The 15755-nt window shown below is 56.5% G+C and overlaps 2 protein-coding genes across 3 annotated transcripts; one reads left to right on the top strand and one right to left on the bottom strand.

Annotated features, from left to right (window-relative positions):
- Positions 1 to 5920: 5920 nt before the first annotated feature.
- On the top strand, positions 5921 to 11505 carry GAS2L1 (growth arrest specific 2 like 1). 2 transcript variants are annotated; one of them, XM_004387609.2, is made up of 6 exons: positions 5921 to 6091; positions 7118 to 7769; positions 9124 to 9231; positions 9331 to 9427; positions 9512 to 9683; positions 10865 to 11501. In XM_004387609.2, exons 2-6 carry the CDS (start codon positions 7137 to 7139, stop codon positions 11217 to 11219), a joined length of 1365 nt encoding a protein of 454 aa, XP_004387666.1. In that variant the 5' UTR covers positions 5921 to 6091; positions 7118 to 7136; the 3' UTR covers positions 11220 to 11501. The 2 variants fall into 2 exon arrangements, with proteins under 2 accessions (XP_004387666.1, XP_004387665.1); XM_004387608.2 differs by having other exon boundaries at positions 5927 to 6091; positions 7090 to 7769; positions 10187 to 11505.
- A 483-nt stretch (positions 11506 to 11988) lies between these two features.
- RASL10A (RAS like family 10 member A) lies at positions 11989 to 13992 on the bottom strand. Its single transcript, XM_004387607.1, has 3 exons — positions 13774 to 13992; positions 12555 to 12679; positions 11989 to 12256 (listed from the first exon to the last, which is right to left on the bottom strand). The coding sequence occupies exons 1-3, from the start codon at positions 13990 to 13992 to the stop codon at positions 11989 to 11991; spliced, it is 612 nt and encodes a 203-aa protein (XP_004387664.1).
- Between the last annotated feature and the right edge of the window lie 1763 nt (positions 13993 to 15755).

The raw sequence follows: 15755 nt of genomic DNA, 5'->3' as shown, positions 1-15755 counted from the left end.
CTTCTCATGTGTATTATTTTTTGTTTTATAACCCTGTCTGATCTTTGTCTGAAGAGTGGACTTCGGAAATGGTTTTAGTTCTGGGTTAACAGAGCATCCAGGGGCCATAGTCTCGGGAGTTCCTCCAGTCTCTGTCAGACCATTAAGTCTGGTCTTTTTACATGAATCTGAGTTCTGCTCCACACTTTTCTCCCGCCCCGTCCAGGACTCTCTGTTGTGTTCCCTGTCAGGGCTGTCATTGGTGGTAGCTGGGCACCATCTAGTTCTTCTGGTCTCAGGCTGATGGAGTCTCTGGCCCTTTTGTCTCTTGGGCTAATATTTTCCTTGTGTCTTTTGTGTTCTTCATTCTCCTTTCCTCCAAGGGGGTTGGGACAAATTGATGTATCTTAGATAGCCACTTGCTAGCTTTTAAGACCCCAGACGCCACTCACCAAAGTAGGATACAGAACATTTTCTTAATAAACTTTGTTATGCCAGTTGACCTAGATGTCCCCTGAAACCATGGTCCCCAGACCCCCGCCCCAGCTACTCTGTCTCTCGAAGCGTTTGATTGTATTCAGGAAACTTCATAGCTTTGGTTTAGTCCGGTTGTGCTGACTTACCCTGTATTGTGTGTTGTTCTTCCCTTCACCTAAGATGATCCTTGTCTACTATCTAGTTAGTGAATTCCCTTCCCCACCCCTCCCCACCCTCGTAACCATCAAAGAATGCTTTCTTCTGTATTTAAACCTTATTGTGAGTTCTTATAATAGTGGTCTCATACAATATTTGTCCTTTTGTAACTGATTAATTTCACTCAGCATAATGCCCTCCAGATTCATCCATGTTGTGAGATGTTTTGCAGATTCATCATTGTTCTTTATTGCATAGTATTCCATTGTGTGTATGTACCATAATTTGTTTATCCATTCATCTGTTGGTGGGTACCTACGTCGTTTCTATATTTTTGCTATTGTGAACAATGCTGCAGTGAACACGGGTGTGTATATGTCTATTCGTGTGACGGCTCTTATTTCTCTAGGATACATTCCTAGGAGTGGGGTTGCTGGCTGGATCTTATGGTACTTGTATTTCTCGCTCTCTAAGGAAGTGCCAAATTGTTTTCCAAAGTGGTTATACCATTTTACATTCCCACCAACAGTGCATAAGTGTTCCAGTCTCTCCACAACCTCTCCAGCGTTTATTATTTTGTGTTTTTTGGATTAATGCTAGCCTTGTTGGGGTGAGATGGTATCTCACTGTAGTTTAGATTTGCATTTCTCTAACAGCTAATGATCAAAGCATTTCCTCATGTGTCTGTTAGCCGCCTGAATGTCTTCTTTGGTGAAGTGCCTGTTCATATCCTTTGCCCATTTTTTAACTGGGTTATTTGTCTTTTTGTTGTTGAGGTTTTGCAGTATCTTGTAGATTTTAGAGATTAGATGCTGATTGGATTTGTCGTAGCCAAAATTTTTTTCCCAGTCTGTAGGTTGTCTTTTTACTTGTTTGGTGAAGTCTTTTGATGAGCATAAGTGTTTTATTTTTAGGAGCTCCCAGTTATCTAGTTTCTCTTCTGGTGTTTGTGGATTGTTACTTATGGTTCATATTCTGTTTATGCCATATATTAGGGCTCCTAGCGTTGTCCCTATTTTTTCTTCCATGATCTTTATTGTTTTCGATTTGATATTTAGGTCTTTGATCCATTTTGAGTTAGTTTTTGTGCATGGTGTGAGGTATGGGTCTTGTTTCAGTTTTTTGCAGGCGGATGTTCAGTTACACCAGCACCATTTGTTAAAGAGACTGTCTTTTCCCCAATTAACGGACTTTGGGCCTTTATCAAATATCAGCTGCTCATAGGTGGATGAATTTATGTCTGGATTCTCAATTCTGTTCCATTGACCTATGTATCTGTTGTACCAGTACCAGGCTGTTTTGACTACGGTGGTGGTATAATAGGTTCTAAATTCAGGTAGTGCGAAGCCTCCCACTTTGTTCTTCTTTTTCAGTAATGCTTTACTTACCCAGGGCCTCTTCCCTTTCCATATGAAGTTGGTGATTTGTTTTTCCATCTCGTTAAGAAATGCCATTGAAATTTAGATTGAGCTTGCATTGTATCGCTTTGGGTAGAATTGACAGTTTCACAATGTTGAGTCTTCCTATCCATGAACGAGGTATGTTTTTCCACTTACGTAGGTCTCTTTTGATTTCTTGCAGTAGTGTCTTGTAGTTTTCTTTGTACAGGTCTTTTACATCTCTGGTTAGGTTTATTCCTAAGTACTTTATCTTCTTGGGGGCTATTGTAAATGGTATTGATTTGGTGATTTCCTTTTCAAAGTTCTCTTTGTTGGTGTAGAGGAATCCAACTTATTTTTGTATGTTTATCTTGTATCCTGATACTTTGCTGAAATCTTCTATTAGTTGCAATAGTTTTCTTGTGGATTTTTTGGGGTTTTCTATGTGTAAGATCGTATCATCTGCAAATAGGGATAATTTTACTTCTTTCTTACCAGTTTGGATGCCCTTTATTTCTTTTTCTTGTCTTATTGCTCTGCTTAGAATCTCCAGCACAATGTTGAATAAGAGTGGTGATAAAGGGCATCCTTGTCTGGTTCCCGTTCCCAAGGGGAATACTTTCAGACTGTCTTCATTTAGCATGATGTTGGCTGTTGGCTTTGTATAAATGCCCTTAATTAAATGCTGAGGAATTTCCCTTCTATTCCTATTTTGCTTAGAGTTTTTAACATGAATGGGTGTTGGACTTAGTCAAATGCCTTTTCTGCATCAGTTGATAAGATCATGTGGGTCTTGTCTTTTTTAAAATTTATGTTATGGATTACATTGATTGTTTCTCTAATGTTGAACCATCCTGCATACCTGGTATGAATCCCACTTGGTCATTACGAATTATTTTTTTGATGTGCTGTTGAATTCTATTGGCTAGAATTTTGTTGAGGATTTTTGCGTCTATGTTCATAAGGGATATTGGTCTGTAATTTTCTTTTTTTGTGGTGTCTTTACTTGGCTTTGGTATCAGGGTTATGCTGTCTTCATAGAGTGAGTTCAGGAGTATTTCTTCCTTTTCTATGCTGTGAAATACCTTAAGTAGTACTGGTGTTAACTCTTCTCTAAAAGTTTGGCAGAATTCTCCAGTGAAGCCGTCAGGGCAGGGATTTTTTTTGTTAGGAGTTTTTTTTTTTTTTTTTTTTTTTAATTACCTCTTCAATCTCTTCTTTTGTTATAGGTTTATTATTTAGTTTTTCTACCTCAATTTGTGTTAGTTTAGGTAGGTAGTGTGTTTCTAGAAATTTGTCGATTTCCTCTAGGTTTTCAAATTTGTTGGAGTGCAGTTTTTCATAGTATTCTGTTATGATCCTTTTTGTTTCGGTTGGGTCTGTTGTGATATCGCCCATCTCATTTCTTATTTGTGTTATTTGCTTCCTCTCCTGTTTCTTTTTTTTTTTGTCAGTTTGGCCAATGGTTTATTGATTTTCTTGATCTCTTCACAGAACCAACTTTTGGTCTTGTTGACCCTTTCAATTATTTTGCTGTTCTCTATTTCATTTATTTCTGCTCTAATCTTTATTGTTTCCTTTCTTCTGGTGCCTGAGGGCTTCTGTTACTGCCCGTTCTATTTGTTCAAGGTGTAAGGTTAATGTTTTGATTTTGGCCCTTTCTTCTTTTTAGATGTGTGCATTTACTGCTATAAACTGACCTCTAAGCACTGCTTTTGCTGTGTCCCAAAGGTTCTGGTAAGATGTGTTTTCATTTTCATTTGATTAAATGAATTTCTTTATTCCATCTTTGATTTCTTCTTTAACCCAGTAGTTTTTCAGCAAGGTGTTGTTCAGTTTCCATGTATTTGATTTTTTTCCTTGCTGTTTATGTTATTGATTTCTACTTTTATGGCTTTATGATCAGAAAAGATACTTTGTAATATTTCAATGTTTTGGATTCTGTTAAGGCTTGCTTTGTGGCCTAAAATGTAGTCTATTCTGGAGAATGTTCCATATGTCTGACGTAAACTTACCACCTCCCTGACACCACCTGGTTTCCTCCCAAGACCTGGCCACACCCCTGCCTCCCACAGCAGCCACAGGGTATCTGTTAGGACCTAAGTCAGGTCACGCCCCTCCCCTCCTCTGCATCCATCCTTGGCTCCCATGTCCCTCAAAGGAGGTATGGCCCCCAAGGCCCTGCATGATCTGCCCTCTCTCTCTACCCTTCATCCTTCCTTCCTTCCCCCCTCCACTCCATCCTCACTGGCCTTCTCACTCTTGAACACGCCAGGTACACTGCCACCTCAGGGCCTTTGCACTGGCTGTTCCCTTCGCCTGAACACCCTTCCCCCAGATAGCCACATGGCTCCTTCCCATATCACTGATTTAAAATTACAACCCCCACACTCCTGCTCCCTCTCACCCAGCTCCACCTCTCTCTTCCCCCGAGCACCTCAGCCCTGTCTCAGCCCTGAGAACTGGGTCTGTTTGGTTCACTGCTGTTTTGCTGTTCGTTTCCAGCACCTAGAAGAGACAGCACACAGTAGATGCCACGTGTCTGCCATTACTATTACTAGTTACCTGCCTCCCTCCCTCTGCAGTCTTGAGGGGTGGGAGGACAGGGTGCTTCTGGGCCTGTGACCACCCTCACCCACCACCCTCGTGTCCAGGGCGTTGTGATGAGAATGGTGCCACCTTCTGAAAAGTCCTGAGGACTCTGTAAAATGATGTGTGTGAGCAGCTTGGCACCAGGGAGTCTGGCATGTAGTAGGTGCTCAATAAATGTCCCTCACATAAGAATCAGGGGCCTGGGCTCTGGAGCCAGCCTGCCCAGGATCCGGGTTCCACCAAGCTGCCCTCCTTACCAGCCAGATCGGGCATGATGAGATGTGTTCCTCAGAGTTGCCTCAGTGAGTTCCTTCCTGTGAAGGGCTTGGAGACACAGGCCTGGCACACAGTAGGAGCTTTAAGCTTTGAGTGATGGCTATTGTTGAGGAGCTTCCCTGGGCTAGCCCCACCCGGGCTGCGGTGGCTGCCGCCCAGCCGGCCTGGCCCCGCGCCCAGCCGGTGGCAGCAGGGGGCGGGATTTCCCGCTGATCCGACCAGGTCCCTCCTCTGCAGTTTGAAAAGAAACCAGTGGAGTTTAACCCTCCAGCGCTGGACAGACCCAGGCAGCCTACTCCTATCCACCTGCTCCATGAGCCTGTGCGACCCCAGGGCAGCCTCTTCCCGGCCCGCCAGCCCCGGCCCTCAGCGTTAGACACTGGACTTGGTTGGCCACAGCCTGCCCCTCAGAGCCTCAGTGTCTTCATCTGTAAAACGGGTTCCCCGCCTTCAGGGTTAAAAATGAGCATTCAACGAGCAGGCAGCGAGAAGCCGGACACTGATCGGGCGTCAGTAACTAGGGGCCATCCTCCCCCTCCCTGCGGGCCGGCACTGCGGGGAGGAAGCTCGCAGCCCTTGACAGGGACGGCCTTGGTTATCTGGCCTGGGGAGGTCCACCCCGGCCGGAGGTGACTTTGCAGCCCCCGGCCCGTATCGCTTCCTGAGTTCATCTTGGGAACAGGCTGTGCTGCCTGCTTGGGGAGGCCACTGCTAGGGGACAGTGTGTAATGAAAAAGGACCAATCCTCCTCCCCCAGCAGACCAAGGAGAGTGGAGGGGACCCTGGGGACTGGCCTGGGCTGGGGGCAGAGTGCCTGAGCTGGTGGGAGCTCGGGTTCGGAGATGCGGGGACTGGGGCAGGGGTCTCCCGGGGGCCCTAGTCCTGCCTCCGCCCTGGAATCCGGACTGCTGGGCCCCTCAGCGTAGACTACGCGCCAACACCCTGGTTCCCGGCCCGCGCCCTGTCGAGAGATTCCAGCTCCTCCCCCATCCGGCCCTGCCCGCCCGGGAACGGCGCGGCCCCTTTAAGAGCGCGCTGCCCCGCCCGCCCCCTCCGGGCAGGATCCGAATTCCAGGGAGGCGGGGCGGAGACGGCGGGCGCTGAGGCCGCGGCAGCGGCGCTGGCTGCCCGATCCGGATCCGCCGTGGCTCGGGCGGCGCCTCCCTGCGGCGGCCCCGGCACCATCCGTCCTCTGCCGGGGCGATGCTCCCCGGGGCTGCGGGATGAGCCAGGTGAGCGCGGGACCCCCCAGCAGCCCCCATGCCGGAGCACACGATGGGGTACCGGCGGCAGCGGCCTCCGTTCCCTGAGGCTGTGTGACCTTGGGTGGCCCCGCACCCTCTCTGGGCCAAGGCTCCGGGGACTGGTCGGGCCGGGCAGAGGCCGTTCCGAGTCCTGGCCCCGTACACACCGGACAAGGGCGCTGGGAAGGCTTCTTGGAGGAGGCGGGGCCTGGCCCCGGATGGTCGGTGCGGGGTCGCGCCCCGAGATCAGCAACGCGGCGCGCCTGGGGCGCCCAGGCTCCACCGCCTACTGGTCTACGACCTTGAGCCCGCTCTTACCCTCTCTGCGCCTCAGTTTCCTCGTTTGTAAAATGGAGATAATATCACCTGAGCCTGAGTCGATCGTGCGGGGAAGACTCGGGGAAGCCCCGAGTGTGCGCTCAGCCCTGGCCCCCGTCGTGGCTGTTACTGCTGTTATGTCGTTATTATAATGGCACAGTCCTTGGGGGAGGGAAGCTGAGAGAGGAGCAGGGATGGCCCCAACCCCTTACCCCTGAGCAATGAAGATAAACCCTCCCTGGGGTCAAGGCCTGAGTTTCTCTCTTGTCCAAGCAGGGGCAGGTCCAGGCCCGGCGGCGGCGGAAAGTGGGGGTGGGGAGATTCAGGCGAGGGCTTCAACTCTGGGGCTCAGTTCTTCAGTCGTAAAATGGGGGCAATGACGGTGGGCATCTGCCTGCATGGGAGGGAGGCCTCAACTAACCCCTCATCCCCCCGCAAAAAGAGCCAAACAGCCAGCGCTTACGGAGTGCTTGTTCTGTGCACTTTGTGGACACTAAGTTGTTTATAACGATTATCCAGTTGAGTTCTGTGAGGCAGGTAATATTACTGTCTCCATTTCACAAATTAGGAGACTGAGGCGCAGAGAGTCTGACACCCAGGCATTCGGCCTGACCGTGCACAGGTGGTCAGTGGCTTAGTCTGTAGTGGGCGTCACTGGGTTCTGTCAGCAATCCTGACCTGTGTCCCTGCCCACAGTGATTTGGCTGGCCCGGGCATGGCGGACCCAGTCGCGGGCATCGCCAGCTCTGCAGCCAAGAGTGTGAGGCCATTCCGCTCAAGTGAGGCCTATGTGGAGGCCATGAAGGAGGACCTGGCCGAGTGGCTCAACGCTTTGTACAGCCTGGGGCTGCCTAGCGGTGGTGATGGCTTCCTGGCTGGGCTGGCCACAGGCACTGCCCTGTGCCAACATGCCAATGCTGTCACTGAGGCCGCCCGTGCCTTGGCCGCTGCCCGGCCGGCCCACAGTGTGGCCTTCCAGGCGCACGGTGTGGCGCCCGGCTCCTTCGTAGCCCGCGACAATGTGGCCACCTTCATCGGCTGGTGCCGCGCGGAGCTGGGTGTGCCTGAAGTGCTCATGTTCGAGACCGAGGACTTAGTGCTGCGTAAGAATGAGAAGAGTGTGGTGCTGTGCCTGCTGGAGGTGGCACGGCGTGGGGCCCGCCTCGGCCTGCTCGCCCCCCGCCTCGTGCAGTTTGAGCAGGAGATCGAGCGGGAGCTGCGTGCTGCAGCCCCACCCCCCAACGCCCCCGCCACCGGGGAGGACCCCACTGAGGCTGCCATGGCAACGGGGACTCCTTCCCGTGGGCCCCGCATGACGCCCAACGACGTGCGCAACCTCGATGAGCTGGTGAGTCCACCCACAGGTGTGTGCGTGCTCAGTGGCACATGCGTATGCTCGCTTATTGAACACTGTGTATCGGGCACCAGAGAGCAGAGCTGGTGCCCGCAACAGGCCCCTGAACCTCTCGAAACATGCCTGCCACTGGGCCACCCTGGTATTTGCAGGACAGTCTGCCCCATGGAAAGGGCAGCACAGGTGTATATGTTGAGCAACAAGTGTATACGTGGCTCAAGGAGGTGGCTAGGCCCAGAGATGGGGCAGTGCCAGGTGAGATCACACAGCACAGCTGGGCCAGTACCATCACATGACCCCCCCTTTCCCTAAGTACTGTGCATTGGTTCACCCAGGGAGGCTGCATGATTTGAGCATCTGCTGTATGCCCACCTTGCACTCAGGTGCTAGACAGATGCATCCGTACCCTCAGAGCTCAAGAGATGAACTGGGTGCCTGACACTTGACTGAGATGAGGCATGGAAGCATGGGCAAGATGCCTGGCATACAACAGGCACTCAGAGAGGGCCTGGTGAGTCCCCAGGGGCTCCCATTCCCCATGGCCCTGGTGTATCTGGGAATTCAGCCCGGAGTTGCTGCCAGTGGGAGCATTGGTCCTTTCTGGAGCTGCAAGATTAGTTCCACTCTGAGTGTAGGAGGGCCATGTCCCCTTGCTCCCAGGAGCAAGGTGTCCCCTCCACCCCCCCAGGCCAGGCCAAGAATTTCCTTCTTATCGGGAGGTCAGGGCTATGATGTGCCCATCCTGGAGGCGGGTAGCCAGATGGCAGTGGGCAGAGGCTTCGTCCCACACCCGTCCCGGGCCAGTTCAGCTGAGGCTCCACCTGCTCATTTCCTCCAGCGCCGCTTTGGGTAGGGAGGTGGGTGGGGCCGCCCACACAGCCAGCCTGGCAACCCCAGGCCCAGGGGGAGCATTGTGCTCATCAGGACCTGTGTGCGCTTGTTGGGATGTGTGCGTGCCTACGTGTCCCTGGCCCGCCAGGGGTGTGGGGCCTTTTGCACTCGTGACCTGGCCTCCACATGTGCCTCAGCCTCCTTGTCTGGGAAGTGGGTAAAGGAGGAGTGAGGATGGGCTCCAGAGCTCCCCAGGCTCAGAGTCTCTGGGGCCCTGACCAGGCCTGGCCTGACCACAGCCCCTTCTCCTCTCCTGGGCAGCTCCCTGACCCCTGAGAGCCAGAAGGGGTTGCTGGTAAAAGGTCAAGTGCGGAGGCTGCACTCAAGTGTGGGGCAACACAGTCTCCCCTGCCCCTCTCCCCGAGGACTCACTTCCTCTTGACCCTGCAGCAGCTGATGTGAAGTCTAGGGGGAGGGCCTTGACCCCTGACCTCCAGCCTCTGCTCTCTGGCCTCAGGTGAGGGAGATCCTGGGCGGATGCACCTGCCCAGACCAGTTCCCCATGATCAAGGTGTCTGAGGGGAAGTACCGAGTGGGGGATTCCAGCCTACTCATCTTTGTGCGGGTAAGAGTCTGGGCGCTGGCCCTGCAGGTGGCAGCTGGGGGCGACAGGCTGCCAGGCCCAGCGGACCTGGCTATAACCTGCCCACACTGGGTCCCGCAGGTGCTGAGGAGCCACGTGATGGTGCGTGTGGGTGGTGGCTGGGACACGCTGGAGCACTACCTGGACAAGCACGACCCGTGCCGCTGCTCCTCCACTGGTCAGTGCCTGGGCGGGCAGGTGGCAGGTGGGGCTGGCTCTGTGCTGCTTGTCCCTCACGGTGGCCTGTCCTCTCTCCCTGCAGCCCACCGCCCACCCCAGCCCAGGGCTCGAACCTTCTCTCCCCAGAGGGTGTCGCCCACACCCAGCTCCCGAGCTGGTAGCCCGGCCCCTGGGGGTGAGCGCCGGGGCTCCCGGCCTGAGGTGACTCCCATTAGCCTACGCAGCTCCAAGGAGGGGCCCGAGACCCCACTCAGGTGAGCCGCAAGAGGACGTGGGGGGCAGGGGGTCTAGAGGATGGGGGTGGGGACATCACGCTGGCCTTGATGACGAGGAGCCTGTCGCTCCAGAGTGACTCACGCTCTGGGAAAAGTTCCTGTGGGTGGGGGTGGGTCCTGGCTTCCCATCTCCCTGACAACCCAACCAAACGAACAACACAGCTGGGGCAGGCCCTGGTGGGCAGGCAGCCAGTCCAACCCCGGCTTCCTCCTGGCCCGCCCCAGGGAGACAGGAGGCCTGAGGCGGGGAGCCCAGGGACCCGAGGCCATGCTTCCTGCGCTGGCTTTGGGGCCCCGAGCAGCCACAGGAAGCTGCTGCTGTGTATCTCACTTCTCCCTGGAAGTCCCCAGGGCGGACAGATGCCCTTGACAGTTCCCTGCTACCACGTCTGGCCAGAGGTCCCCCGTCCGACCACACATCTGTTCACTCCTCTTCCTGTCCTCTCTGTGACGTTCCTGCCTCTCTTGTCCCCCCACCCCAGGCCCCGCGATCAGCTGCTCCCCAATCCCCGCTCCCGCCGCTACTCGGGGGACAGTGACTCCTCAGCCTCCTCAGCCCAGAGTGGCCCCCTTGGTGCCCGCAGTGATGACACAGGCGCTGGCCCCCGGAGGGAGCGGCCCAGCCGACGGCTGACCACCGGCCCCCCGGCCTCCCCAAGGCGGCCCCCCACCCCGCGCAGCCAGTCCCGAGACCGGTTGGATTGGGGTCGGCCCCGAGGGGCCCCAGGGGGCAGGGGGGCCCAGCTGGTGGCCCCCAGCCTTACCCGCCGGGCGCGAAGCCAGAGCCGCGAGGAGCAGGCTGTGCTGCTCGTGCGCAGGGACCGAGATGGGCAGCACTCGTGGGTGCCACGGAGCAGGGGTGGCAGAGACTCAGGCAGGAGCAGCCCCCAGACGCCCCGGGCCCGCAGCCCTGCAGCACCCCGGCCTGCCCGGGTTCCTAGCCCCAGTCCAGAGTTGGGCAGCACACCAGCCAGCATCTTCCGCACGCCCCTGCAGCTGGACCCACAGCAGGAGCAGCAGCTATTCCGGCGTCTGGAAGAGGAGTTCCTGGCCAATGCCTGTGCCCTCAAGGCTGCTGGTGCGAACCCTTCCGGCCCTCCCCCTGACCCAGCTCGAATCCCGGACCCTCCAGCCCCTGACTCAGCCTACTGTTCCTCCAGCTCCTCCTCCTCCTCCCTCAGTGTCCTGGGCAGCAAGTGTGGCCCCCCTGGGGACCATGCCCGGACAGCCAATGGGCAGTCCAGGCCCCGAGGCCCAGCCCTATCCAGCTCTTCCGATGAGGGCAGCCCCTGCCCTGGTGTTGGGGGGCCACCTGATGCACCTGGGACCCCCCTTGCCGGCCCGGAGCCTTTGAGGACCTGGGCCCGGGGCCGGATGGACACGCAGCCGGACCGGAAGCCCTCCCGCATCCCCACGCCGAGCGGCCCCCGACGCCCATCTGGACCCACAGAGCCTGGAGCCTGGCGTACCCTGCACTCAGTCAGCACAAGGGCTGAGCCTGATTCCTGGATGTGATGGACCAGCCCAGCTATCCCCAGGCCCAGTTCCTTCTCCCTTTCCTTTGTGGCCTTAACCCCTCTGCATCAGGGAGCTCCCTCTGCCTCTTGGGTACCAGACTTCATGGGACCAGTCCTCTTGGGACCACATGGCACAATAGGACCTGTTGCACATTCCAGGTGGGGCGTGAGCATTGCTATTTAATTACTAATATTATTGAATGCCTTAGAGGAGGCCAGGCTGGCTTAGTGCCCTGTAGGCCTGTGGCCCTGCAGAGCCTCTGACAGTAAAGTTTTGCTCCAGCCACTTCTGTCTCCCTCTTAGGGGCTTGGCTTTGGGGACCCTCATTACATGTTGGGATTCTAGACTTGCCCAGTAGTTCTGACCTCCAGGCTCAAGCCCAGCCCCCCCAGTCTGCCCATGCTAGAAATGCCAGGTGCACCCGAATCGTTTGCTCCTTCATTGCCATGTGAGGGGTGTGACGGAAGAGTTTGTCCACTGAAGCTCCAGGAGCAGTCTGAGAGCTTCCAGTTAGATTCATAGCCAAGTCCTTCCCATCCTGTGGGATTGGGACTGTCTGACCCAATGAGGTCCCAGCAAAATCCAGTGAGTTTGGGGCATGGTTGGGTCTAATGAGATTGAAAGGTCTATAGCCGAGGAGACTGGGGTGGGAAGTTTCCTCATCCAAGCAGGGTGGAGACTCGTCCTGTCCAATTGGAGAGAAGCTGGGCAGTCTCGTCCATTCTGGGCCCCCGGGTGTGCCAGGACGCAACCTTGTCCAAGTCAGTCACATGAGGCTGCAGCGTGCTGGGTGCAGCGCTCCCTGCAGGCGCAGGGCCGGGTGCGCAGGGCGAGCCCGCACCAGAGCGCAGCGCAGCAGCTCGCGAAAAAGACGCAGCACGTGCCAGTTGTACTTGGCCGAGCACTCGAGGTAGCCGCAGCGCCAGCCCCTGCGCACCAGGGTGGCCAGCGCTCGCCGTGGCCCAAAGCGCAGCCGCTGCCGGTCCCGCTTGTTGCCTACCACGAGGATGGGAGCCTCAGGTGCACCAGCTGGCCTAGGGGCAGGATGAGAGCCAGACGCAGTGCTGAGGACCCCACAGCTGGAGAATGTCCCCAGTGGGTATACACATGGCAGGAACATCCTCTCCCGCAGCCAGAGACCCCCAGCAAACACCAGGCCCATGAGGGCCAAAGACGGCACATGGCCAGGGACCACTGGCAGACAAAGGACTTGTCTGGACCACCTGAGACCCCCGCCCATGACAACAGGAGACCCCTCTCACCCATCACAGGAAAAGGCCCGGTCAGACCAGCAAAAGCCCCCTTTCTCCCACCCCTCCGGCCGAACCCCACCTGGTCTCAGCGATGCGCTGCCGCAGTGCCTTCACATAGTCAAAGCTGTCAGGGCTGCAGATGTCATAGACGAGCACGAAGGCGTCCGTGTCCTGTAAGCTCCAGCCCTTAGGGTCTGGCCCCTCCTGGGGATGGGAGGCCAAGGTTTGCAGCGACCTTCGCGCTAAGCCCATAGCTCGTCCTCAGGCCTTGGCCGCCCTCATCCCCACATCCCCAACTATGCATCTCCCCCTCTCCCCCGCAACACACCCAACCAAGCTTTTGGGCCTACCGTCCTCATGGTAAAAATTTCCCAACTGTGCCTAGAACCTGGCAGCCACCAGCCCTGTCCTTCCCCTCTATCTCCTCTCCACCTCCCACCGGAGGCTGTGCTATCTGTCCACCCCCATTTTCCCCTTCCTTCTTCAAGCTTTCCACAAACTCAACTTGGGTCAGGTCATTCCCCGGCTCAGATGCCCTCATTCCCTCTGCTGCCGCCAAGACCAATTCCAAAGCTTTCAGCTGAGCCCGTGTCCCTGCTGGCCTTGCACCCCACGAATGGTCCTGCAGCCATATGCATTTAGGCCTCCCCCACCTCAGCACGTGATGTTCTTTTCATCTGGAAGGCTCTTGCCACCTCTTTTAATCAAAATTTCACTCATCCATTCCAGATGAGCCCAAATGTCACCCCCTCCATGAAGCCCTACTTAATCCTGCCTCCTCTTTCTTCCTCACCTCTGAGAGGCGGAGGACTGAGCCCCAAGGACTTAAAGTTTGTTCTGGACTTTGCACAAATTACTAAACAAGTCTTTGCTCCAGGTCACAGGAGTAAGGGAGCAGGGTGAGAATGAGCCCCCCCTAGAAACTTCACCCCTGTGCCTGGCCCCAATCCCTCCCACTGCAGCTCTGCTCAGCACCTGAGACAACTCTCCCCGGGTGCTGCCACTTACTGATCCAGACCCACCAGCAAATACAAGCAAAGACAGAGGCACCCCTGAGAATGAGAAAAAGCCACTTTGCAACATCTCCGGGCCCCAGGCCTAGGCCTGGGGTGCCCCTTGACTGGTGGGGAGGGGTGAGAATTACCTTCACCAGGAAGAAACCCCTGCACCCATCCATCCTTCAATCCCTGATCTCGGCCAAAGGCCCAGGGGCCGTTCACTTGGACATGCATGCGTGCACTGAGTACACACACCCCCCCATGCTGTTAAACGTCCCAGCCCTCCCCTTGAGCCGCTACCTCGGGGCCGTTTGGGCTTGGACCCGGGCCAGCGCCGTCGCCGTCACGGATGCTCAGGTCATAGACGGCGCCGTCGAGCAGCACCGCGGGCCGGTATAGGTGCGGCCGGTCCGTGGGCCGGTGGCACTCGGGGTAGTCGCCAAACAGGAACTGGCGGATGATGGCCGTCTTGCCCACACCTGGGGCGCCCAGCACGGCCACCCGCAGGCTGCCCCCCATGGCCGGCCCGCGCTGCTGCGTCCGGCTCCCGGGAGCCTCATGGGCCGGCGCAACGCCGTGCGCCCCCGGTCGTGCGCCCCAAGCGCCCTACCCCGTGCGCCCTGGCCCCGCCGCACTCCTTGTCGCCCCCAGGAGCATCCAGAGGCCAGAGCGGCCAGGCCCGAGGTCGGAGCCGGCGGTGGGAGGGCAGACAGACCGCGGAGCGAGCCGACGGTGGACGCACGAGCAGCTCCCGCGGGTGCTGAAGCCCGGGAGGGCGCAGACCGGCGCCGCACGCAGACACCGCCTCCGCCCCGCGGCGCGAAGGGAGGCGCCGCCGGCAGCGCGGGGCACCGAGGTCCGACCTCCTCGCAGCGCGGGTCCTGCAGCGGAGGGGAGCGAGGCTGCGCTGCCTCTTGGAGCCTTAGTCCCTCGGTCCTCCCCTCGCTCCGGCACCCTGAATCGCCGCCGCAGCCGGCGGCGCGAGCGAGCGGAACCTCTGGGAGGTGGCGATGAGGTAACCGCCCGTCCGCCCCTCCTACCTGCTCCCCCGCCCCGGGACGCCGTTCCTGGGAAGGGTCGCTGGAAGGTGACCGGGGGCAGGCATCCCGGGGAGGGTCTTCTCCCCCTCGGTGCACCGCGCTTCTCTCACCCCCTCCAAAATAGAAGTCCTTGCCCGCCCACGGCTGCTCCTCCAAACCCCGCTCCCTTCAGCTGGCTCCTGACAAACCCAGGCCGGCAGGAGTCAAGCTGCCGGGGGTCGGGTCCCGCCTCAGCTGTGTGACCTTGGGCGAGTCACCGCACTGCGCTGGGTCTCCGCTCGGTGTCCTGAGAATCTACTATGGTCAGGCCCTTTACTGAGCTAATACCTACGTGATGCTAGAATCTACACCCGAAACCTGGTATCTCAGTTTAAGAGATGAGGAAACTGAGGCTGGAGAGGGGTATCTCCAACGTTAGACAGGCAGTGGGTGCCCCACCCACCTTATGGCCTCCGCTGAGGCCCATCCCACCTTCCTCCTGCTCACGGGGGTAAATGACTACCAAACTATATTCCAAATGGCTGTCATGGCTGTGGGGGGTGGGGGGTGGGGGCAGAGGAGGCTGAGCCTAGCACACCTGGACAAAGCAGGAACGCCCCAAATCCCTGTCCCAAGAAGGCTAGGGGTGAACAAATATAGAAAAATCTGGAAGTCAGCATCACCCCAAACCCAACCCAACCAAAACCCAACCCAACCCAACCTCAAACCATTGCTGTCAGACTTACAGTGACCCTATAGGACAGAGTAGAACTGCCCCAATAGTGTTTCCAAGGAGCAGCTGGTAGATTCTGCAGATCTTTTGGTTAGCAGCTGTAGCTCTTAATCACTGCACCACCAGGGCTCCCAGCACCACCTGGGGCACTGCTAAGACCAACTTTTCTTCCCAGCTCTCCACCCGTAGCTTCCTCAAAGCTGTGCAGCCCCAAATCAGACTCCCAGAGCCCACATCCCCCTCCCTGAAGCTGGTAGGGAAGCTCCTTTCCCATCAAAGCTTGGAAAGTCTGGGTTTGCCCAGTGCCCCATCCTCAGCTGGCTGTCCCCCTGACAGTGGGAGGCTCCCACGTCCCTGACCTCTGCATGGCGCTGCCCAGGGGCCCCATGAAATGCAAGGCCATCTCTATATTTCTGCACGGACAAAGGATTTCATTTATTCATCTCTTCAACAAATATTCCCAATCTTATAGCTTGCCGGGATGCTGAGATGGATTAAAAAAAAAAAAAAAATCTGTCCTCAGGAGGAAA

Source organism: Trichechus manatus, unplaced genomic scaffold, assembly GCF_000243295.1.
Source record: "Trichechus manatus latirostris isolate Lorelei unplaced genomic scaffold, TriManLat1.0 scaffold00190, whole genome shotgun sequence".
NCBI classification, from domain to species: Eukaryota; Metazoa; Chordata; class Mammalia; order Sirenia; family Trichechidae; genus Trichechus; species Trichechus manatus.
This window is presented reverse-complemented; position numbering and strand designations above follow the sequence as displayed.

Excerpts from the sequence above, each read along its gene's own strand:
- GAS2L1 (XM_004387608.2), top strand. The coding sequence starts at position 7,137 with ATGGCGGACCCAGTCGCGGGCATCGCCAGCTCTGCAGCCAAGAGTGTG. Across the intron at positions 9,232-9,330 it reads GCCTACTCATCTTTGTGCGG|GTGCTGAGGAGCCACGTGAT; the intron begins GTAAGAGTCTGG and ends TGGGTCCCGCAG. Across the intron at positions 9,428-9,511 it reads GTGCCGCTGCTCCTCCACTG|CCCACCGCCCACCCCAGCCC; the intron begins GTCAGTGCCTGG and ends CTCTCCCTGCAG.
- RASL10A (XM_004387607.1), bottom strand. The coding sequence starts at position 13,992 with ATGGGGGGCAGCCTGCGGGTGGCCGTGCTGGGCGCCCCAGGTGTGGGC. Across the intron at positions 12,680-13,773 it reads CAAGCCCAAACGGCCCCGAG|GAGGGGCCAGACCCTAAGGG; the intron begins GTAGCGGCTCAA and ends TCCCATCCCCAG. Across the intron at positions 12,257-12,554 it reads CAGCGCATCGCTGAGACCAG|GCCAGCTGGTGCACCTGAGG; the intron begins GTGGGGTTCGGC and ends TCCTGCCCCTAG.